General features: G+C 41.1%; 1 protein-coding gene across 6 annotated transcripts in view; it reads right to left on the reverse strand.

Moving 5' to 3' along the window:
* Window positions 1-12,209: 12,209 nt before the first annotated feature.
* Window positions 12,210-24,049, reverse strand: part of LOC148040942 (uncharacterized) — a 117,915-nt gene continuing 106,075 nt past the window's right edge. For 5 of the 6 annotated variants that reach the window (XM_087674891.1, XM_087674882.1, XM_087674855.1 and 2 more), the window contains exons 7-18: window positions 21,926-22,153; window positions 21,739-21,805; window positions 21,349-21,515; window positions 16,282-16,446; window positions 16,117-16,188; window positions 15,281-16,031; window positions 15,120-15,196; window positions 14,367-14,591; window positions 13,415-14,293; window positions 12,993-13,106; window positions 12,600-12,767; window positions 12,210-12,526 (exon numbers count right to left, since the gene is read on the reverse strand). In XM_087674891.1, the coding sequence (XP_087531017.1) occupies window positions 12,470-12,526; window positions 12,600-12,767; window positions 12,993-13,106; window positions 13,415-14,293; window positions 14,367-14,591; window positions 15,120-15,196; window positions 15,281-16,031; window positions 16,117-16,188; window positions 16,282-16,446; window positions 21,349-21,515; window positions 21,739-21,805; window positions 21,926-22,153 (2,970 nt within the window). In that variant the 3' untranslated portion in view covers window positions 12,210-12,469. Of the gene's footprint in view, window positions 12,527-12,599; window positions 12,840-12,992; window positions 13,107-13,414; window positions 14,294-14,366; window positions 14,592-15,119; window positions 15,197-15,280; window positions 16,032-16,116; window positions 16,189-16,281; window positions 16,447-21,348; window positions 21,516-21,738; window positions 21,806-21,925; window positions 22,154-24,049 lie in introns of those variants that run through there. The other variant, XM_087674900.1, reaches the window with a different exon arrangement.

Below are 24,049 nucleotides of genomic sequence, written 5' to 3' on the forward strand. Positions count from 1 at the left end.
CGTTTTCTTCCTTGGTCATTCTCTCCCCGATTTCTTGCTATTGCTTTTGAGGAGTCTTCTTCTTTGGCTTCCTAGGCCCTCCTTGACTAAAAGGTGTCTCCCGTTCTCCACCCTCACTCACTGTCCTTTCACTTAATTACTCTTACTCATGGGGTGATGATATTTTAGGTGTCTTCCCCACTTCCTCTTCACCTTCCACCTCTCCCATAGCCTCTTGGTGGATGATAGCGGTTAGCACCCCACCAAACCCTATAATCAATGCTTTGGATGATGATTTCTTCCTTGTCGTCCCTGTTGTGGAAGTTGGAGACTCCACATGCTTGTTGGTCTTATACATGTGGCTAGTGCCTTTGCTGAAGCTTCAATGGTTTTTTGCACATAGCCATTCCAATTCACTTCATCCAAGGACTTGCTGGCTGCAAGGCTCTCTAGCAAGGGCACTCTAATCCTACTTATTAAAGCATTGTACCTTTGACTAGAGAATAGAGCATGGATCGTCTTTGCTTGCAACTTGACCTCAGGGTGTGGAATATCGGCTAGGTTGATGTTGTTGTTGGTGTGGACTAGGGCCTTGCCCATTCCCAGCATACCGTAGACATCCCCTTTAGGCCACCTCCTCTTGACCTTGTTGACCAAGCCCAATTCTCTTTCCACCATTTTTGGGCTCAATTCAACCTCGACCATGCGGGTTTCTTCTTCTTGTCTATTACAGTGCCGCGGTTCCTAGTAGCATCAAAGGTTCCTCGGAGCTCTGCATACTTACTGTAGTGAACAGCTTGTCCAACCTTCTCCATGTACTTTTCCAAATTGCATCGATTGAAAATTTGCTTTACAGCCCGTTCTTCCATGGCCATGAGCCGTACCCTTCTGTGCCCTGGACATCCAAGAGATAGCCCCTCCAGCATAAGTGAACACATAGGTAGAAGTGGACTTCCTACTATCTGCATGTCCTGCATAATCAGAGTCAGTGTACCCCACAATTCGTGTATCCTAGCTGCCATAGCAGATACACATATCTGTTGTGCCCTTCAGGTACCTCATGATACCCTTCACGGCATCCCAATGTTTCTTGCCAGGTGTGTAGCCATATAACGTGCCTCAACCCCAACTGGAAAATCAATATTTGGACGGGTGGCTATCATGGCATACATAAGACTGCCCATGGTTGATGCATAGGGAATCGTGGCCACGTCGGCTCTCTGCTCATCTGTCTGCGGACAATCGGCCTGTGAAACCTTCCCATGAGAAGGTAATGGACAGCCAATAGGCTTAACATCCTGCATACGGAAGCGCTCAAGGACTTTATGAATGTACTCCCTCTGTGATAGATAGAGTAGTCCTTGAGATCTGTCGCGTGTAATGTGCATACCATGTATATGAGAGATCTATCCCAGATCTTTCATCTCAAAGCTCTTCTTGAGCCGAGCCTTAAGAGCATCTAGCTCCTCATGAGCTGTCCATGCTAAAAGCATGTCATCCACATAGAGTACCAAAATCAGTAAAGAACCGTCACATGCTTTCTTCGTGTACAAGCACGGATCCATAACACTGCGGTTGTAGCCCTGTGACTGCATGAATGCATCAAACTTATGGTACCATTTCCTAGGTGCCTGCTTCAAGCCATATAGACTCTTCTTTAGCTTGCACACTAGGTGTTCCCTGCCAGGGTATGCAAAACCCTTAGGCTGCTCCATGTAAATCTCATTATGCAAGTCCCCATGTAAAAAAACCGTCTTGACATCCATATGGTACAAGTCCATGTAAAGTTGTGCAACCAAGGCCAAGACTAAGCGTAGGATGGTCATCTTGACCATAGGAGAAAGGACTTCATCAAAGTCAACACCGTGCTCCTGCTTAAAGCCCTTAGCAACCAATCCAGCCTTGTATGCCAGCTTGGGGTATCCAGGGGTACTTTTCAGCTTGTACACCCACTTGCATGGCAAAGCCTTCTTACCCTGAGGCAAGGAAACCAAATTCGAAGTCTGATTCTTATGTAATGAGTCAAGCTCAGACTACATACCCCTCTCCCAAGAGTGTCAATCACCCCTGTGCAAAGCCTCATCATAAATGAGAGGCTCTCCTCCATCTGTAACATGTACATAATCCATAGAGGGCGCAAAACGGTCAGGAGGTCGCCTATCTCTGGTAGAACGCCTCAACCCACGCTCTGCTACCTGACTAACATCCTGTGTAACATCAGCATGTCTAACATCTAGGCCATGAGCATCAAGTGATGCTGCATGCTGTCTAGCTGGCCATGGAGTGGGCTAAACGGGAGCAAGTGGCTCCTCCTAAAAGATAACTTTGCGTACCTCAACCACTTTCTTAGGTTGCATATGCATTTTTTCCTCATGAAAGATGACATCATGGCTATGGATCACTTTCCGTGCATGCGAATCCCATAGATGGTAACCCATCTCGCCTACATCTCCATAGGCAATGAAAATGCATTTGACACTTTTAGGATCCAACCTATTAATGAGATGCACTACAATAGTAACTGCCTCAGCCCAAAAGTGCTACGGTAAGCCAGCCTGGCTAAGCATGTTACAGACCCTTTCTTGAATGGTTCTATTCATGTGTTCAGCCATACCATTTTGGGGAGGGGTGTAAGGGGTGGTCAACTAGCGCTTAATACCCCACTCATCACAAAACTGCTCAAAAGCATGTGATACATACTCACCCCCATTATCTGTCCTTAGGCATTTTCACCCCCATTATCTGTCCTTAGGCATTTTAGCCTTTTCCATGACTGGTTCTCTGCTAATGCAAGCCAATGCTGAAATGTGTCTAAGACATCGGATTTTCTCTTTATGGGATAAGCCCAAACCTTATGTGAGTAATCATCTATGAAAGTAATAAAATACTTTGCCCCACCGAGTGACCGAGTGCACAAGAGCCAAGGGCTCACCCATGCGTTTCTTACCAAACTTTTTATGCGTATTCCTAGTATGCCTGCCATACAAACAATGATCACAAGAATCAAAATGCGAAGAGTCAAAAGGCGGAAGATACTGCAAAGCACGGAGCATTTTCATTCCTTTAAGGGACATATGCCCCAAACGAGCATGCCAGAGAGATACATGGGGGATAGAATCCACAGCAAAACATGATTCAATGTAGCTCCAGATAAAAGTAAGGGATAGAGGCTTCCAGACTTGGCACCTCTTGTAAGCACAAACCTCCCACGAGTAATCTTCCATGTAGAGTCTCCAAAAGACACAAAATACCCTGCATCATCAAGCTGTCCAACTGACATAAGGCTGTGAGTCAACGCAAGTATATAGCGTACATCATGCAAAACAAAAGAATGCCAGAGAAAACTACAGCCTAACATCTCCAATGTCCATAATGTCAAGAGACATGTCATCACCAAGACGCACAGAACCAGAGATGGTACGATAGGTGTGAAACCAATCTCTACAGGGTGCCACATGAAATGATGCACCCGAATCCAAAAGCCAACACTGCGCATACATAGAATGTGTCTCAAAAGCCTGTAAGGAATCGCATGAAGAAGCTAGAAGTATGTAATCCTCATCTAAATCAGTGGCTTGCATGACGTTAACCTCTTCTATGTTCACACTGGACTTTGTAGGTACAAGACTGCGCTCCGAAGACTTTTTATGCACTTTCTCTTTTCCCTTTTCCTTGCACTTATCATCACGCATCTTATGGCACTGCGGCCTAATATGTCATGCTTTCCCACAATAATGACAAGTGAGGTCAGACTTCCATCCACGGGACTTACTGCGGCCATGTAACTTTGGCCTGGACTTCTAAGAGTCCTTGCCCTTATGATCATTATCATACCTGGCATGTTCGCCACCTCTAACGGTCAATGCATGTGAAGAGCGGGAAGCATCATTGTTTCTCTTGTTGATTTCCTCAGTCAATAAAGCACTCTCAACATCTTTGATTTTTAGCCCATCAAGCTTGTTCGTGCATATGGCAATATAGAAGACATCCCATGATTCAGGAAAGGTGCCAAGCAAAAACAACGGGTGCAAGTTGTCTTTGAACTCAATACCATGTGACAATAGATTCTTCATGATAGCATGAAACTGACTGAAATGAGATGATAGGGATATCCCCTCCTTCATGTGAAGGTCAATTAACTACTTCAGCCAATACATCTGTGACACAGGACTTTGCTGCGCATAAAGCTCCTGAATCTTCTCCCATAAGTCCCATGCACTTTGATTCTCATCTTCAACAACATTATGATGGACCTCTTCTGAGAGTGAAAAGATAATGGTAGACTTGCATAGCTCATCAACTTCCATCCAAACATCATCATCCATATCCTCGGGTTTAACATCCTTGTAATGCAAGGGTTTAATCTACAACTTCTGCACCAAAACCTGCCATATCTGGGACTTCCAATACCCATACTTGGTACCATTCAACTTGACAATGTTAAAGAGAGTTGTTTCTTTCAAATGACCAGCCGTACTGTCCCAAATCAAAGCAAAAATGCAAAATTGTAGGTTGTTGTAATTAGCAAAAATGAACTAAAACCACTGCTAAAATTGGTTGAAAGAGTGGATATCACCAAGAGAACCACCTATCCACCAAATATGACCAAGATAACATCAAACAATAAGCATTACCCTCATACTAGTGCTCGAAATCTGCAAATTTTAGCTTGTTAGAATAAATTACAGCAATATGTAAAATTGTCCCAAAGTGAAGCAATCACTGATACATATATCACTGCAACTGTTAGGTAGCAAGATAGATCAGCAGTGAGTGTCAAGGGGCAAGAAGGTACCAAGAACTGTCAAACCACTAACCTGTCAGGCAAGAGACATCTCATAGGTCTAGAAGTCATGCATGTAATAGGTCTCGGGGTAATAGAAGAGACCAAGCACAAGCACAACTGATAGAGCAAGAAGTTCAATGTATAACCATCCAAGGTGCATACAAAACTGACAAACCTATGACAGAGATAGGTGCCTGCCCCAATAGGTGTATCAAATCAGCCCACTACAGACTAACTGCAGACATAAAGCTCTCAAGAGAGCAAATGCATGTAACTGTCCCACAAGTTCAAGCTCAAGTGTACGTAGAACTCTGTGTACATCCGAATATGCCAAGAGGCTCCCACTGGAAGTAAAGTCAGATGCAAATAGAGCAAGCAACGCTCAAATACATCAAGTACATAGCATCAGACATTCCAAATCCCAGTAGGGTACATCCGGACCATAAATCCCAAGCTATCCTAGAGCTGTAAAGCATAAGTCTAAAAGCAATCAAATAGCATGTAACTGACAACCAAATGTAATGCCCAGTAGGTCCAAAATGCTCAAATACATCCAAAGACGAAGCTCCAAGTGACTGTCAAGCATGGGCAAACCAAGGGGCATCCATATCTGACCAAAGCATAAATGCAAGAAGCCTAAATATCAAGCAGTGACAATAGGAATAAACCAGTCCAAGGCATGCCAATTGAAGCCAAATGCCAGTGAATGACGACCAAGTCGGAGCCTAATCCAAGCTCAAAAGCATTCCGGAACCAAAAAGAAGCATTTGACAATCTCCAAATACATCAGTATGATCATTCAAATCTCCAATAAGCACCCCGTATCCAAGAGCCAATGCATAGACCAAGTAAATGAGCTTCATGCCACTGTATTACAGCAGCATATTCACTATCAAATGAAGCTCAATCAGTGCTCAAATCTGCTCCAAATCAGTCCCAAAGAATAGACATAGCATCCCATAACATCCGGGCATCACCGAGCATCAATAGGCATCAAACGGGCAATGCCAAGAAGCATTAAACATTAAATGTCAAGTGCTTTCATGTTTGTGATAGTCCTGGGACTGTGTATACATCAATGGTGGCTGAAGGTGGAAGCACTCGTATCGATTGTCGAGAGCCAAGTTCCAATGCCGGGGAGTTTGAAGATGATCAGGAAGGTTGCAAACAGTGCCAGGAAGCTGGGGAAAGAGTTGGAAATGCCAAGAGGAGATCAGCCCAACCCCCTAAAAATGCGCTGCATTTTGCGTTGGCTGCTCCTGGGGGCTGGGGGTCTTTAGCAGTGCTATTGAGCACTTGGCAAGGATGAGGGGGCTCCGATGCAGCCCTGCAAGGTGATGAATGAAGGCTAGAAGATCGGGGTGGAGGTAGGAGACCAAAACATACCTGCAAATGAAGGTGCCATGGCTACTATTGAAGCTCAAGTTGAAGCTCTTCAAATCCGAGCTGAAGAGAATGTCGAGAAAGCTCCAATGCCTTTGCTTTGATACCAGTTGAAAGGGAAGTAGAACCCATGAGGAAGAAGCTTAGCGGTGAGAGCTATGGTGGATGGAGAGCAAGAGCAAGAGCGAGGGAGAGAGTCAAAAGTGGGAACTCCAACAACCACAATGTGTGGCTGGGCCTTCCTTTATTCAAACAGTCACTAAAAGAATAAAGAATAAGTGACTGTGTGACACGCGCCCGCCACCTGTAGTGTGTAGTGCGGGTATTGTCAGTGTAGTAATACATGGGCGGCTAGGTGGAGGTGCCTTTACCCCCAACAGATGGCATGCTACTGGAGTCATTTCCTTTAGCTCTTAGAGGATGGTTTTGCCAACCAAATGAACTATATGGATACACAACTGCAACATGAGCTACATATAGTTGTTGGATAGATTCATAACCTCAACACATTATGTAAGGATTGAGACATGTAATTGTTGGAAGGGTGAGGAGATAGAGGCATGCACATGCCAACTTTGTGATAGAGAGCCAATACAAAGAAACATTACATTTGTTAGTGTATAGCATATTATGAAATTTAATGCAGATACCACCATTTGTTTCTATAGGGTTTGGGCCAAGTATGACAAGTGATATAGTTTGAGAAATAGAGGTGTTTGGGAATCTTTCTCTTAGAGATCTAGATATGGAAAAGTAGTGTTGATTGATAGTTGGCTAGATAATTGTAGAGAAGCTTCATCTTCCAGAGGTATCTCCTTGGATAGAGCAATGGTACTCAATCAAGTGAGATGTCCATGTCCTCCAGGGAGGAGAGCTAGATACCCTTACCATAGATAGCTATCACTGAGCACCATAAGAGAGAGATGTTGAAGCACCTCAACTGTAGAGAGCTACACTTCCATTGAGGGAGATACTTCACTAAGGGAAATGACATTTTTGTCTTTTTTTCTTCTATTGGTAAGTAGTATCATTTACATTTGTACTAGAGGCACATTCTGACAAAATATTGCATAGCACCTCGTTTCATAAGCATGTCTTTTACCTTTTTCAAATAAGAGGTACTCTTCGTTGTATGCATTGATATGGTGTCATGGGCCACATTGTCCTCACCGATGTTAATACTCTCTCTCTCTCTCTCTCTCTCTCTCTCTCTCTCTCATGTCAACAAGATTCACGTGCATGGCCTATGTGTAGTTGACATTATCATATTCTAAGTGCTTATAGACCCTTGCGAGGGGCTTGTATTAATATGAATGACACCCTTTTTTAGCTTCCCTTACCTCGATGGCTTCCCTTACACTTGTTTCAAGTACTATTTATCATAAGAAGTGATTACATAACCCATCATTCCAACATTCTTTTCCTACTTTTCACGTTTAGTGCTTTTGGTATTGTCAAGATTCCAATTATGTCTTGCTTTTCTTTTTGCAAATAGTGGAGTTGCTAGTATTCTATGATCGTCATTCTCTTTGTTAACTTTTTATCATGTCGACAATCGTGATAATACTATTGTAATGTGTCCATCATTCCCAAGATCCAACACAATCAATGGCACATGGTTTCATAGCTCAAGCTTCTTATCCTTGGCATCTTTGCAAGAAAGATATTAAATTGAAGCATTTTGCTTCAACATGTTCATAAGATGCACGCCATGTTATGCCTTGCATGCAATTGAAACTCCATTGACAATTGTGTCATAAGGCTAAAACGACCCATGTTTTTACATTCTAAGATATGAGGTTTGATAGAGCTATCTTCAAGTCTCCTCAAGGAAATAATCACAAAACGTTTTCATTCTTGATTGGAAAAATGCATGTACTTACAATTATGTGGATTGAGATACTTGCGTTTTCTGTCATATTAGTTGGTAGACTAGCATGTTTGTAGCTATAAATGCTAATCACACTACTAGGAGTAGAGAAGCTAGGTTATAATACCATATCAAATGCTTAATCAATAAGTAGCCTCACTAGAGAGAGAGAGAGAGAGAGAGAGAGAGAGAGAGAGAGAGAGAGAGAGAGAGAGAGAGAGAGAGAGAGAGAGAGAGAGAGAGAGAGAGATGTATTAATGTTCGTTGAGGCAAAAAAAGGGCCTATGAAATAAAATCACGTACAATGATCATCATCAATCACTCAACATCAAAGTCTGGCATGCTAAAATGTATTTTGTTATATATTGTTTAAAGAAGCTAAAGTGATGTACAATACAATGCCCATGCAAGGATACTACAAGATGGAGTGGATATATGCAATCATACATGTCCATGTAGAGAGAGAGAGAGAGAGAGAGAGAGAGAGAAAGAGAGAGAGAGAGAGAGAGAGAGAGAGAGAGAGAGAGAGAGAGAGAGAGAGATGTGTTAATGTTCGTTGGGGCAAAAAGGGCCTATGAGATAAAATCATGTACAATGATGATCATTACTAGACATCAAAGTGTGGGTTGCTAATAGGTATTTAGTTATATATTGTTTAAAGAAGTGAAAGTGATATATAATACACTTTCACTTCTTTCAATCATTACTGGACATCAAAGTGTGGCATGCTAATAGGTATTTAGTTATATATTGTTTAAAGAAGCAAAAGTGATATACAATACAATGCCAATGTAGTAAAATGAGATGGAGTGCATAGAGGGAGTCATACATGTCCAATTGTGCACATGTCCATGTCCATGTCCATGTGTGTGGTGTGTGTGTGTGTGTCAAAAAGAATGGCCAATGAGAAAAAGCCGTGTACAATGATGATCATCACTAGACATCCAAGTGTGGAGTGCTAAAAGGTATTCAATTATATATTGTTTAAAGAAGCTAAATTGATGCACAATACAATGCCCATTTGAGGATACTACAACAAGATGGAGTGGATATATGAAGTCATACATGTTCATTTGTGTACATGCCTGTGTGTGTGTCCATTGAGGCCAAAAAAAGGCATATGAGATAAAATCATGTACAATGATGATTCTCACTGAACATCAAATGTGGAATGCTTAAAAGATATTCAATTATATATTGTTTGAAGAAGCTAAAATGATGTGCAATACAATCCCCATGTAGGGATACTACAAGATGGAGTGGATTTATGGAGTCATACATGTCCAATTGTGTATATGCCTCTCTAAATGTGTGCCCATTGATGCAAAAAGAATGGCCTATGAGATAAAACCTTGTACGATGATGATTGTCACTAGACATCAAAGTGTAGCGCACTAAAAGGTATTCAATTATATATTGTTTAAAGAAGCTGAAGTGATGTACAATACAATGTCCATGCAAGGATACTACAAGATGGAATGGATATATGCAATCATACATGTAGATGTAGAGAGAGAGAGAGAGAGAGAGAGAGAGAGAGAGAGAGAGAGAGAGAGAGAGAGAGAGAGAGAGAGAGAGAGATGCATTAATGTTCATTGGGGCAAAAAGGGCCTACGAGAGAAAATCATGTACAATGATGATCACTACTAGACATCAAAGTGTAGCATGCTAATAGGTATTTAGTTATATATTGTTTAAAGAAGCCAAAGTGATGTACAATACAATGCCAATGTAGTACAATGAGATGGAGTGCATATAAGGAGTCATACATGTCCGATTGTGTACATGCCCATGTATGTATGTGTGTGTGTATGTATATGTTCATTAAGGCAAAAAGAATGGCCTATGGGTTAAAACCATGTAGAATGAGAATCATCACTAGACATCAAAATATGGCATGCTAAAAGGTATTATATATTGTTTAAAGAAGCTAAAAGTGACGTAAAATACAATGGCCATGCAAGGATACTACAACAAGATGGAGTGGATATATGGAGTCTTCAATTGTGTACATGCCCATGTATGTATAGAGAGAGAGAGAAAAAAAGAAAGTTATATTAATGTCTTCTAAAGACCAAAACTGACCTATGAGACAAACTGTGATACAACTGATGAGGTCCAACTATCCAAAATAAAAGTGCTGAATGAAAAGCTAAAAACTGAAAACTGAAAATACGGTGCTGAGTGTGATAAGTGTCATGTATGTGTATGTGCATATATAGCTCTGGTACTCCAGATAATGGCTACAAAAGGGGGAGAGAGAGAGAGAGAGAGAGAGAGAGAGAGAGAGAGAGAGAGAGAGAGAGAGAGAGAGAGAGAGAGAGAGAGAGAGAGAGAGAGAGAGAGAGAGAGAGAGAGAGAGCATGTCCCGAAATCCAAAGCAACTTAACAAGTAGATGCCCTAAGATTAGACAATGATCTTGAAGACTCCTAGAAAATGGGAAATTAATGTTGAACACTAAGAATCCTTGCTATTGATACCTTGAGTCTCTATGTTCAACATTGATGCCAACATGAGAAGTTTAAGTTTTCTTTCTCCAAGGTCAATTACAACTATAGAAGCGTTTAATATTTTGTGCACAACTTGGATTGATTAGCTATCATTTGTTAGGCCGTGTTACTAAAATTTTAGTAAGAAACAAAGAGGATGAAAGGACAATTTAGAATGTGTATAATACTCAAATGGTTTACAAGCATCAAGTAACATTTCCTAGAACGAGCATTTGTATAAAACAGTGTGAGTAGCACTTTCACAAATAGCTTCTTTTGACCTATGGTATCACGATCTTTTAGTTATTGATTATATTAGTGCACCCTATTGACACTTGGAAAATTGATTATATATTTAAGATTTATGATTAGCAAGGTTTGAAAACTACCTTTTAGGTATTAATCCTAGTAATCTACATACATCCTTGTAAAAAAGTAGATTGAGATACCTTATCATGCAAGGCAAAACAAAACAAAATACAAAAGTTAACTTTGAAACTTGGATCTACCTAAAAATCACATTATATTCAATGAGACATGGATCCTTCTCCAAATGTTGTAACCTAGGCATTCTATAGACTCCAAGACATGTTCAAGCTATTCCCCTCTTAGAATGGATGGTCAAAGTACTAAAAATTTGCTAGAGCACTTTTGGTTGTTTGGAGATAGATTCCACACGAAACACTTCAAAAGTCGACATCTCTTTCCTACAAATTGTGCTTCTTTCCAAGTTCCATTGTCACATTTGATAACACACAACACATGTATACTCATACTTGGATTTTAGCTTTCATTTGTGCACACGCATATATCTAAGTGTTCACATGCAAGTACATCCATGCACATGCACACACTACACAATACACTTGTAGTTGGATTGTTACTCTTAACCTGTGTGTGCATGTCCATCCACACGTATATACAAAGGGGATGTGTGTGAGTCACACACACACACACATTCATACATACATAGATACGTTTGTGATACATAAAAGTGGTCTCAGGTGCGTGATACATAAGGTTGGAAGCCTTAGCTTTTTGAATAGCAAGGGCTTTATACTGCTTCAAGCGAGGCTTGCACTTCCCTTATAGACTGGTATCACTTGGCAATCTCATCTAATCAACCAAGCTATCTGCGCACTAGCTGTGTGAAAGATACTTTGGTGTACAAATATCACAAACCATCGACATCCCATGCATGTGTATATTGTTGGTATTTATTTGTTTGGAGAGCATTCACATGCATATCCTTAAACAGAGCAGCTACACCCTCATGTCACAACATACCACCTTCATCTAGGTTATACCTTCCATTTTCTTCTAGGAGACGTGCCAAACATTCAGCAATTTGCATCGAGCTCCTCGTGGTGTAGACCCAAATAGTAAACCTCTTGCAATTTCTCATTTGGATCCCATAATTCATTTATCCTTATCAAGAGTTAATGGACATGGCGGTGTCTCTCCCTCGTGGTAGCACTTACAGAAAGACGTGGTCTTACACAGTAGTATTAAACAGGACTGATACCAGTAAACATGACTTCCGGCACAAAAACATAATGCTCAAAACAGAAACTGAAGCAATAATTAAAATCTTAAATGTACCTCATCAACCTTTTCTAAATGAATATACATCATGGTTAAGAATTCTATAAGACCTGTACAGATTTGCTCCATGTCAAAATTGAGCCTTGCAACAACAACTTCAAAACCAAAGAGAAGAAAATTTATCTATTGTGAACTCATTCATATTGCAATTCCAGGTACGAGGAGACATTTGCTTTGATTCATATTAGTCAGTGTACTCAAATTGGCTCTACATACGAGTGTTGGGACAGTTGAAACAATAATTTAGGATCGACATTTATCTACCTGACCATCCAATCTCCTTACCAGATATCAATTGCGAAAAAGGGGACAGATTCTACATAAGAACCAAACAGAAAGATCTAAGGTGGCTCAGATCAAGGCCTCCATGGAAAATGAGCACCAAGATCACGCTGTAACAGGGCCACATATTCCTGCAATGGAATTCTCATCAGTTTTTTGATGACCGTTCAATTGTGTGAAGCAAACTACAATTACAAAGCTTACATGTACAAGAGAATCATCTTGGGCTAGATGCTCTGCCAACTCAGTTGCATTCTCTCCTTGACTGTTGTTGATGGCCATTGATGCAGCTGCAGTTTCTGCTATGACTTTCATAATGTCTGAAGGCAAGTTACCTTGCTCGATTTTCTCAATAGCTTTCTCCAACTCAATCTGATCCACACGACCAGAACAATTTCAGCCTTCCATCATCTATCAATCTTGCTTGCGATGCCATCATTGTGTCTGGTCATGCCAAAGAATAGCAATATCCCAATTTATAATAAACAAATGTGATGCACACAAAAGCTGAAGATGGATTGCAAATGCAGGTGAGTGGTCAGAATGTTGTAAATCAAGCCTATAGTTGGAAAGAGCAAAGCGAAAAGAAAACCTTACTTTTTGTCGCTTCGCAATAGGGGCACTTCCTGGGTTTACCTCACTCTCATGTGGTGTTGGTTCTTCCTGTTCACCATTTGCTGCAGTCACTTCATCAACCTGAGGTAATTCTGCCTGAGATTCATCAAAAGAAACAATTGGTCAGAGATCTTTCTTGTCGCACCACTACAATTATTAAAATCAAGTTACAAAAGACGAGACAACCTGTTGAACAGAAAGGCAGACTAAGTTGTCAAGTTCCAAAATTTAAAGTGAAAAACTGTGCAAGGCATAAATTTTCCCCCCATCAACTCCACAAGATGCTTGATGTTAATGTCCAAGTAAAGATGGTGTGCATTAGTATACCACAGAATTAAGTAACTGTTTTACATTTTCAGCTCATACAATGCAGGTATGAGCTCTGGTATAGAGCTCCAAACTACCTGGGCCGTGGTACGTTCTTGCCCCTCCCTAGGAATAAGTAATTGTTCCAGAACGCCGCCTGAAGCCTGCTGTGGCACATCTCCAAGAGCCCTACCAAATGCCTGAGCAACAGCAGGCATCATTTGTTGTAACATTGCTGAAAGATTTGAGCCATTCAGTCCATCCAATTCGATTTCACGTAATCCATGTGCTTGATCACTAGCATCTGCAGATACTCTGCTTCTCTCCACACCATTGTCTCTCTGTCTGTTACCTATGGCGTTTGAATTTGCAATTTGGTCAGAATTGGTACCACTCACTCTGCTGAGGGCTTGGCTGACAATTGGCATCATCTGTTGTACCATTGATGAAAAATTTAGGCCGCCTTGAGAGCCCATGCTTGAGAAAGCCTCCTGAGTACCATGTGGTTCATCAACATCAACCTGCTCTACAACCTGCTGAACAACATTCCTCATAAAAGGACTTTGCATAACTTGACCCATGAGACTACTTAATGCTGCGGCTGGAAGACCTGAGCTCTGATTGCTATTTTCTGTAGTCGGCATGGCATATGTGGAACTGTTTCCTGCATGTGCCATGACCTGGGAAATCATGCCTCCAATATCCATATTAGTTCCATCACTTCTCGAGAGTTGATTTTGATTGACCATAGCATTGAGTATCTGGGAGATCCCAGATGGAAATTGATGTCCAGAGCCAGCCCCAGTAGATACGGGGCCATCTTGCCTAGAGACAGAAGGTCCTGACCTTCCATTTGAGAATGGGGCTGGATCATTTTCTTGAAGCATGGGCTCGGCATGCTGATCATGTGCTGACTGAGATGAAGGAATAACAGCATTCTGCTGGTTTTGATGTTGTCTGGTTGCCCTTCTGAGGGTCTGACACAAAACCAAAGATCAGCAGCAGACTACAAACAAGAAAGAGGAAAGGATGACATAATACTTAACCTACCCGTGCTGGTAGTGGCTGCAAGCCTCTCAGACCAAGGCCCACAGGAGCATCAGGCATGTCATGGTCTTTAGCTTTTGATTTATTTCCACCAAGGCTTCCAGAGCTTGTCCCCACATTGGTCTGGTCATTCACAGCACTTGTTTTTGAAGCATCTGGTGCTGATTCATGTTTGTCCTCATCTACAGGATGACTTTTAGCAGTCAAAGTATCATGCGGTACCACAGCCTGAGAAAAACAAACCTTTATAGGTAATAAACAGTGTTTTCATAGTTCAAAGCAAAGAATTTTAATAACTAAAATTGTGGAATATGACGACATGTCCATATCATGGCCATGCATCAAATTACCTACTTTGGCATACTTATCACAAACGCTCTCTAGATATGATAAGTAGAGAAAGAAGAGTATTGCTAGTAATTTCTCATATTAGATTGCTAGGAGTTATGGAGTAAAATGGTATGGACAAAATCTGAAGATAGAATAATTTTGGTAAAAATGTTATGCAAGGGCAACTCTGCATCTGTGGCGTATGCAAGAGTGTCAAATGTGGCTTCAGTATTATGAACATTCATGCATGCAACTGCGAGTTATTCTTGTGAAAGATCATGCTAGACAATTCTGTAAACAGCTGGTGGTACTGACAAACTCAAGTATTTCCAACTCATAGCGATTCAACCATTCCATGATAATTAAGGCCTACATGGTACAAAACTCATTCATCTTGGTGGAAAAAAGTAAACAGAAAAAACAGACCTGCTGATCAACAAGAGGTGAAACAGATCCTGGCATATGATCTGATTGCAAAGCAGAATTCTGCTGGCTTCCTGGATCTGCAAGAGCCAAACACAAATATGAAAATGTCCTTTGAAATTTTGAATGAAGATTTAAACAAACACAAGTTCAGTGTTGCTTGCCTGCCCTACTGTTTCGCATATTCTGCTGCTGCGAAGGAGACCCTGCACTAGTTGATGACAGTGGAGCATTCAAGGTCTCTTCAGTATTGGAGGATCTCATCACTCCTTGCTCATCTGAAGCATGACCAGGTGAAGGGACCCAAGCTTGCACCTGAACTTGGGCCCGTATTGTTGGCGCAACTGCATTTGTTGGCTGCTCTACTGCTGTAGCTCCAGCCTGTAGTGCTGGCGAACCTGCTTGTGCTCCATGTAAGGAAGCAGCAGCTGGTATACCATTGACCTGTTGAGAATTCAACTGCTGAAACCTTGCAAGAAGAGGATAGAACACACCAAGGGAAGTTCCAGCATTTTCAACTGGAGGCCTGTTATGAAGTCCAGCTGGAATTGCTGCAACCACAGTTCGCATAGGCATGATGCGGACTCCAGTTTGCTCACTTGATGATGAGTTATTGCCTTGCACTGGAACTGATACTACATGTGTTGCAGGTCTATCAGTAGAAACGGTTGACTGCTGAGATGGGGCCACACTTCTGTCATCACCGGATACAACTGGAGGAGTATTGTGTGAGACCAAACCGCCTTGAACCGGAACCATAACTTGAGGTGGAAGCCCAGATCCTGTATCACTTGTATGGATATGAATATTGATGTTGCGTGGCATATCATGGACCCCTGGGCTTGATGCTCCTACACCTTGAGGGGCCGCACCGGTTAAATTACCAATACCAGAAACTGGCTGGAAAGGGAGGGGCTGCAAATCCAATAAGCACATGTAATGTTGCTTTGAAATGAGTCGTTATCACACTAAAGAAGAATTACACGACCTTGCTACTTACCTGGACCATCATAGGGTTTGGCCCAGCCTGAGAAATAAACACAGCAGGGCCAGAATTCACGGCAGACTCCAACTGCAAAGATCCACAAACCTAAATTTCATGCTACCCAGAAAGAAAAGGAAAAAGAGAATTCATAACAGGCCACTACAGATGGCTTATACATACAGAAGATGCTCCCATCCTTAAAGTTGATGTTGCTCTGCCCAGCTCCAGCAATAAAGCTCCCAAATGCTGTAGAAGGACCCCATTACGCAATGCTAAGGACTGAACCTCTGCTCGAGATGCTGCATCAACAAATGTTGGTTCATTCTCCAATTGCGAAGCCAGCCTCTGCCAGGCCACATATAAATATCATTAGTATCACTGCAGTGATTTTTCTTCCTTTCACTTTTTTATGTGTATATGAAAAGGTTCAGATAACATCAGAAACTTAACAAACAACTTGTAGTTTGTTTTCCAAAAACCAAAAATTCAAAATGTACTAGACCATGCATAATAACAAAAACAAAATCCCTACACATAGAGCTAGTTATCACTACAGACATCATAGAGAGCACTTGATTATATTGTTATGATTCGTTTCAAGTTCTCACCTCAAGAGGTACAGCTTGAGATACATAATTTGTAAAATCATCTTAGGTTCAGCTTCACAGGTATTTGCTAAATTTTTTTAAAAATGCTCCCATATGTAAGAATATTACAGAAGAGGACATGTCACATGATCCAGCTTCCTTTGGATCATAAGGAGATTGCTTTTGGTCAAACCCGTATATGATGATTGGGATGACTGACTGGGTGTTGACAGTATTAAAAAGAAACTTAAACGATTCTAAACCAGATAAGTCTCAGGATTTGCAAAAATAGCATACTGGCAGGTTGGATCTGGATGCTTGATTGCTGCCTGACATCAATCCTTGACATTTCAGTGGTGGTGCAGCCACAATTGCTGCTAATCCTGCATCGAATTCCACCAAAAACCACTAAAATCTTTATTTGTTTGAGGTAAAGGTTGCCTCACATCAATGTGGAAGAGGAGATCCAACACAAACCAAGGGGCATAACCACCACCATTGGTAAAGCCCGCACAGAGGCGAAGTACCTAGGTCAATATAAGCATAGGGCCTAACTTAGGCATAAGTAATTGCACATTAATGAACTATGATGCACCTTGCTAGATTAAATCGAGTCAGTATGAGGCAAGCACAAAGGGCTCTAGTTTGAGTTGGGATCATGCCTTAACAGTTGTCCCTCATCACTTTCAGGCAATCTGCATAAGTAACAAATAACTCTATGTATACAGCTGTACGCAAGCACACAGGGAGAGTCTAATGGGCAATCCCACATCAATTGGCATCCAAGTTTATGTGAGAGAGACTGCACTTTAGCTGTCTACAAGGCCTTATTCTCTATTGTTCAAGAGCTTTTGCAATTATACTCCCAAATATGCATTCCACAAAATATTTTCAATGCCAATGACTTTGGCAAAAAAGTAAGTTTTTCAGTCAAAAACAAACAAAATCATATCAATTCGAGTCACCTTCTTGAGACCTTTGTAATCGGCACATAAGTTCATCGTGCCATCCTTCTTTTTGGCAAGAAGGACAGGTGTGCCCCATCGGGATTTACTTGTCAATATAACCCTTAGCCAAATAGTCTTGAAGTTGCATGGCTATCTCATCCTCCTCTTTCGGGCTAAACCTAAAAGGTTACCAAGAGACGGGATGGCTACTAAGTAAGGTTTGCGTCCTATGGTCTAAGGTTCTTTGAGACCACGAAAGTCCGTCAAGTAACTTGCACAGAAAAACACCAGCATGCTCATGTAATACAAGATCCAAATACTCATTTACATTTGAACTAATATTACAATTATTATTTAAAAAAAATAAACCGCATTGATAATAAAAAAATTGAACTTTTTCAACGAAACAAACATAAGTAGTGATAGTTGAATTTAGCAAAACATCGAGTGAACTCCATTGCGGAAATCATCATATGTACATTATTTTTTGTGATCCTGGAGGGTAAATAGCTTTCAGCCACATTGAAATGACCATCAAGCTCGAAAAGTACATGATTTTAATAATCAATATACAAGGAATAATATTTTTCAAAGAACCGTGGCATGCCAAGAATGACATCCGCATGGTCAAGGCCTATAAGTCAAAAACCCATAATCTCATGGTACCATTGAATCAAAAGATCCAAGTTTGGCACCATCCAATCCCAATGATCCACTGTAGGGCCCTCCGCATATATAACACGATAAATTCGGTCAAGGGTATTGTGTGGAGTTGTAGTCTCTGTATCAAGCGAGAAAAAATAAAATTATGAGTAGAACCATTATCAAATAAAACAATAACGTCCGGGCTATTTATATACCATGTGACCTTTAAAAGTTCCTGTGGGCCAAAAACAATTTTATCGATAGGACTATTGTTACTATTGCTAGTATTAACAGAACATTCTTTAGATAAAATTTCAAAAGAAATACCTAGAGCCTCAAAAGTATTTATCGAAGTCTTAAAAGTAGGTTTTCCTTATTTGTTTTGGAAACATTTGCTATCACCGCAAAAATGATCCGTCTAATGGCACGCAAAACAACGCCTCCTTGACCTTTCGCTTGCCATCCTCTTTCTTATGCAACTCCGAAATCAGCTAATGACGCTACCGAAATACATGACTCCTTCGACTTAAAGATTGAGGAAGCTCAATGGGAACCTCTAGTCGACTGGCTGCCCCTACTTGCAACCAAAGTATTACCAAAATTCTTTGCATACTTGTAGGCATCTCGAAGCGAGTAAAGAGGATTACGGATCAAATCATTCTAGTAGTCTAACGACAATCCAAAAAGGTATAGCATGTAGAGTAGTGCTTAAGGCTCATCTAAGGCCTTTGTCTTATGCAATAAATTTTTTAATTCTTGAGAGTATACATCCAAGCTCTTCTTCCCCATGTCAAGCTCAGACAATTTTTGGAAATTTTCAATCCAATCATCGATCACAAAATGTTTTTGAAAAACAGATTGAAAATTAGCCCAAGTCGTTGACTTAGGACGTAAGCCCACCCACCAAGCATACATCTTTCCCTGTAACATGATTTGTATTTGCTTAATGTGTTGAGTGTCATCGAACTGATACAAATCAAAATATACCATCCATTTGGCCAGCCATGAGTCGATGTTTGTCTCATCACATTCCTTCTTCTCCCCTTCAAAAAGATTAAGTTGCAATTGAAGAGTCAATATCCTCATGGTTGCGGGCACAAATGGAAAGTGCGATCTGCATTGTGTCAATGCATAGCGTGGAGTGAAGCCAATCCCGAAGCTGGGCCCTAGATGGGGAGTGTCCTATGATACAGATGCTATTTTCAAATAGGGGGTTCTGGACACCACGGATCGCCAGCTCACGACGGGCATAGCATAGGTGGTGGGTTTGCTGGACAGGGCTGGGGCCGCAAGGTGAAGGAGGCAGGGGGGATCAAGGCGAGGGAGAGCCGGCACAAGACCTTGCTTGGCAGGGGGGAAGCTAGGTGGGGAAACAGTGCGCCACGGGGGTAGCAGGTGGGGGAGAGCTAGCGCGATGGCAGGGCGGGGCAACAACATGACGCGACGGGCAGGAGCTTTGTGAAAGATGATCTCCTCACTGGGGCTGATGTGTATTGTTAATGGTTAGCTTTGGCATTATTAAGTTGTGCACATGTCAAGTACACACGTGGAGTGCAAGTTAGTTAAGGATGGTAACAAGTCCAAAACCTAAGTTATGCATTGAGGGACATAGGTAAAAGTCATGTTGATAAGTTATGCCGGTTGGATACTTATGGGTGTCTAATATCAATTTTGGCATTGAGCATCAAATGAGCCCTAGAAATGATTTGGTGTCATTTGGGCTAGGCAAAAATTAAACATCTAATGATAGATTAAGGCCGATGTTAAATTTTAAACAACCTTAAAGTTCAAAGGGCTTAGCACATTAAATGTAGATGGGCAAAGGCCAACAAGGACGAGGAATCTTAATTTCCAGCCATTAATAATTGCTGGAAATAAGTCTAGAGGCTGAGTTTCATTTTCAGAAATTGTAGCACTTGGCAGCCAAGGAAGAAACTTGCCCATACAAACAGGATAAAGCCTATTTAGGGTTAGTTGAGGCTTTGGGAGCCCATTCTGAACTAAAAAGCAGCAGCACATGAAGTTCCCAGCCAAGGAGAAGCTGCCAGGATTGGGAGCCAGCTGAGGCGACAGCATTTGCAACCATTGGGGCAGCAAGCGTCAACATATCTATAGTCGAAAAGTCATGCAGCAACTGATTTGGGGCAATTACCGTCCTTAGACAAATATCAGAATTTTCTCTCTCAACCATGTGTTGTCTTCCCTAACAATCCGTCAGCCATTCTCAGATTTTCTCAGCATTAGAAGGTGGGCAGCAGTGCAATTTGCTGTCAAAAACCTAATTTACAGCAGAAATTAGGGTTTCTCAGCCACCTCAGGGACTGTGCCCATTAGTTAAAGCCTAGGTGATCCAAGTAGCAGCTGTAATTGAAGAATTTGCAGCTAATGTGAAAAGGAAATGCTCATCTATACATAATTAGGCCGGCATGAAGTATTATTGGATCAATCTATGCCAAAATTGTAGCCAAATCAAGGGCCAAATTGATCTTTGATGGTGCTGGTCATTTCTGACAGCCCAATGTAATGAAATTTGGAGAGATCAGCCAATATCTCATCGACTACAAATGGAAGCAATGCAAATTAAAGAAATACTGCAAGGGGCACCAATTGTTGGGGCCGATCGGCCGTCAGTTCTCCAACATTTAAGTGGTAAAGTATTATTTCAGTTTTGTGAAATTTATGCTTGCTGTACTTTGGGTTGAATCGGGCCATCTACCACCCTGTCCAAGAAGGAAGGCTGGTTTCACATCAGCGCTACATGAACTAAAAACTCACTGAGGTATTGCTTTCTAGGTTTTGCAATAGAGAAAACATGTTCTACAATTTTGCCTAATTGATGCAGGACATGGTTAAAGGCATGTATCACTACACATAGCACATGCGTTTACCGGATGGTTGATGGAAAACAAGGAGCCAAACAATGTGTAAGTTATCAAAGCTTTTGAAGAAAAGTCAAATATTCATGTTTGATAATACATCGTCAAAGTCTCAAATTCTTCAATTCAACCACATAGCAAAGTCGATTTACCAAGTTATGCAAAACTAGTGTTTAAGCATAATCAACTCACAGCTAATTCAGCTCCAGCCTGACCATTGAACAATGCCATTGTGCGTCGAATAATGGCACCCAGATTTGCGGGCACAGGATATGCCCTTGATCCAGCTGACGTGCCAACAGCTGGAGAAGGTGTCGGAGCAACTGTAGTTTGAAAAGGTGGTGATTGAGTTTGCTGGCCTGTACAGTGCAATCAAGGAGATCAATGCCATAACTTGTTCAAACTTTGTATCAATAGACTAACTTCCTATGTCACAAAACACAGACTTGATTCTGCTTATGATTCACCAATGTGTGGATAGATTTGAATGATAATGGTTGAACTGCTACAAAGATGATGCCTTGACAACAAAATTGAAAGATACTTCTAAAATCTCCCCCTAGTCTCCAACTGTTTCCTCACCATTTGCAAATACTTGATCTAAACGGTTTAGATACTGAGACATTGTTGTTAAAGCATCTGGTATCACCTGGAAAACATTCATATTTCAAAGAGGTTAAGTTATCAGTGAACCAGCCATTGATTGTCTATGAATTTATTAACTTAAAAGTTACATTTGACTCATTATGTAACCCGTACCAAGACAGACCTGTTGCAAAAGTCGAGCCTGTTGTCCCACAGAGGTCAAACTACCAACAAGACCAACAGGCATCCTCAAGCCATTGCCTGCATCATGTGAGTCAACAGCTGGACCTCCACCCACATCCCCAGATGGTGCTTGATGTCCGTCAGTTCCTGCTGGTGCCTGCCCTCCAACAGCCTGACTCTCTTGCATGCCAGATAAAATTGGCTGTGACTGACCAGCCGGCATAACCATCTGCTTGAGTACAAAAATAGTGATTTTCAACTTTTCTTATCTGATGATTCAAGTAATCCATTGACAAGCTATCCAGCCACTGCACACCTAAGGTTTTTTCTTATTGCTCACCTCTCTTGATCTTTACCATACATAATGTGGAAAGTACAAAAACAAAACTAAGTTATATAGAACAAAGGCAACGTTTCATAATCAAAAACCATGGTCTAACAATCTGGAACAGGGCAGATATAAATATTCTTTCACTGCACATATTACAGACATGCAATCTGCTATTGAAAACAACAAAAATGAGGAAAACCTTGACTGTAAGGTACCATTCTCCTAGTAAAATAAAGAGGACATATGTCTACTTCTAAAATTGTCTCACATGCTTTGTGCACCGAATCCTTCAAAATTTCTAGGTTCTACCCAACTCGTGTACATAAGGTAAACTCCAACAAGAAATAAAATGAAGAGTGTTCTTATTTAAAGCACACATCTCGGACTGGCACCAGGAGGAATCTTCCTCTGCAATTTATTAGTCCATATTTCTGAGGTTCTTTTGCACCATTTTTGAAAGGATTATGTGCAATGCTAACATGAGTTAGCATGATCAGCTATGCAAGGCATAGGCTCCAGAAACATACATTCTCTTGACTATCATGTCACAAAGATAGTAATCCGTTGCATTGTATGAAGCGCTCTAATCATGGAATCTATCTTCACAATTTGATAAGAGGAACCAGGTGAAATGGCTCTATCATATTCCCAATCAACTAGCATAGAACCCTGTACAGGAGTACATCCTTCCAGCTTGAGAGAGGGCTTAGATCCTAAATTCAAGAGTGAAAACATCATTCACTCTTGAAATGTCTCTCTGCCAAAAAATGAGCCTCCCTGGCACTTCAACATCCGAAAGGGGGATAAAATAGTCCACCTCAAATGTGAGCTCTTCAACAGCCAAAGGGGGATAAAACAGTCCACCTCAAATGTGAACTCTCCATCCAAAACAAATTTCCTTCCACATTAGCCTTACCAACTTTATCAAAAAAGTGAATCCACATACAGAACCATGAAATTGTCCCAAAATCCAATCCGCCAACAAGAATGATCCAATTTCCAAAAGCATATGTGCAAGGATTCATGCATTTCAAAGCAGCCAACATTTTGGTGCAAGGTTGCTTGCTTGCTACAAACTTCTTTAACAATGCTGATTTGCAAGCCAAGACATGATAATGAATGTTTACATCCACTCCACCATCCAATCTTGGAAAATAAACCTGGCACAAAGCTAAAAATCAATACCCTTTTCCTCTCTCTTAGTTTCCATAGACATAAACGCATCAATTTCAATATTAGCCAATAATTCAAGGCAATGGAAATTTGTATATAAGCCATAATGAACAATGCCATTATTCACAATCTAACAACCAAGGGTCATGTTTTTTTTTTGGCATCTAAAATTACTAATCTCTTGGCAATAATGTTGATGCCAAACCTTACTATTCATAGGGAGCAATTTGGATTTTTTAAATTCCCATGCAAGCTTGCAACTGATGTAAAAAGTTTCCAACATTCTCCTTATGCAAGAAAGGTATTTCCCCCCCCAATACTAGGGGAACGAAATTCTTCAAACACACGCATAAGCCACAAAAGGACCTCCATTTAGAAGGTGCAACCCATCCAAATTGATCACATACTGCGAGGTAAGCTAAATAGGACAATCAACGATGAGTGGCAATCACATAAAGCATAAAGCTGAGATGACAACCTTGCCTCACTGATTGAACCAAATTCCAAGGTTTAGTCAAAAATTTGATACCATTGCTGTTAGGTCAACGAGTAACATTTTTGCAATTTTAGTCTGAAGCCCAATAGAGTCTACCTCTCAACACGAGGTTGGTGTTAGCAAAT

The sequence above is a fragment of the Lygodium microphyllum genome, chromosome 1, assembly GCF_053477565.2.
Source record: "Lygodium microphyllum isolate KBCC chromosome 1, Lygodium_microphyllum_v1.1.10, whole genome shotgun sequence".
NCBI lineage: Eukaryota > Viridiplantae > Streptophyta > Polypodiopsida > Schizaeales > Lygodiaceae > Lygodium > Lygodium microphyllum.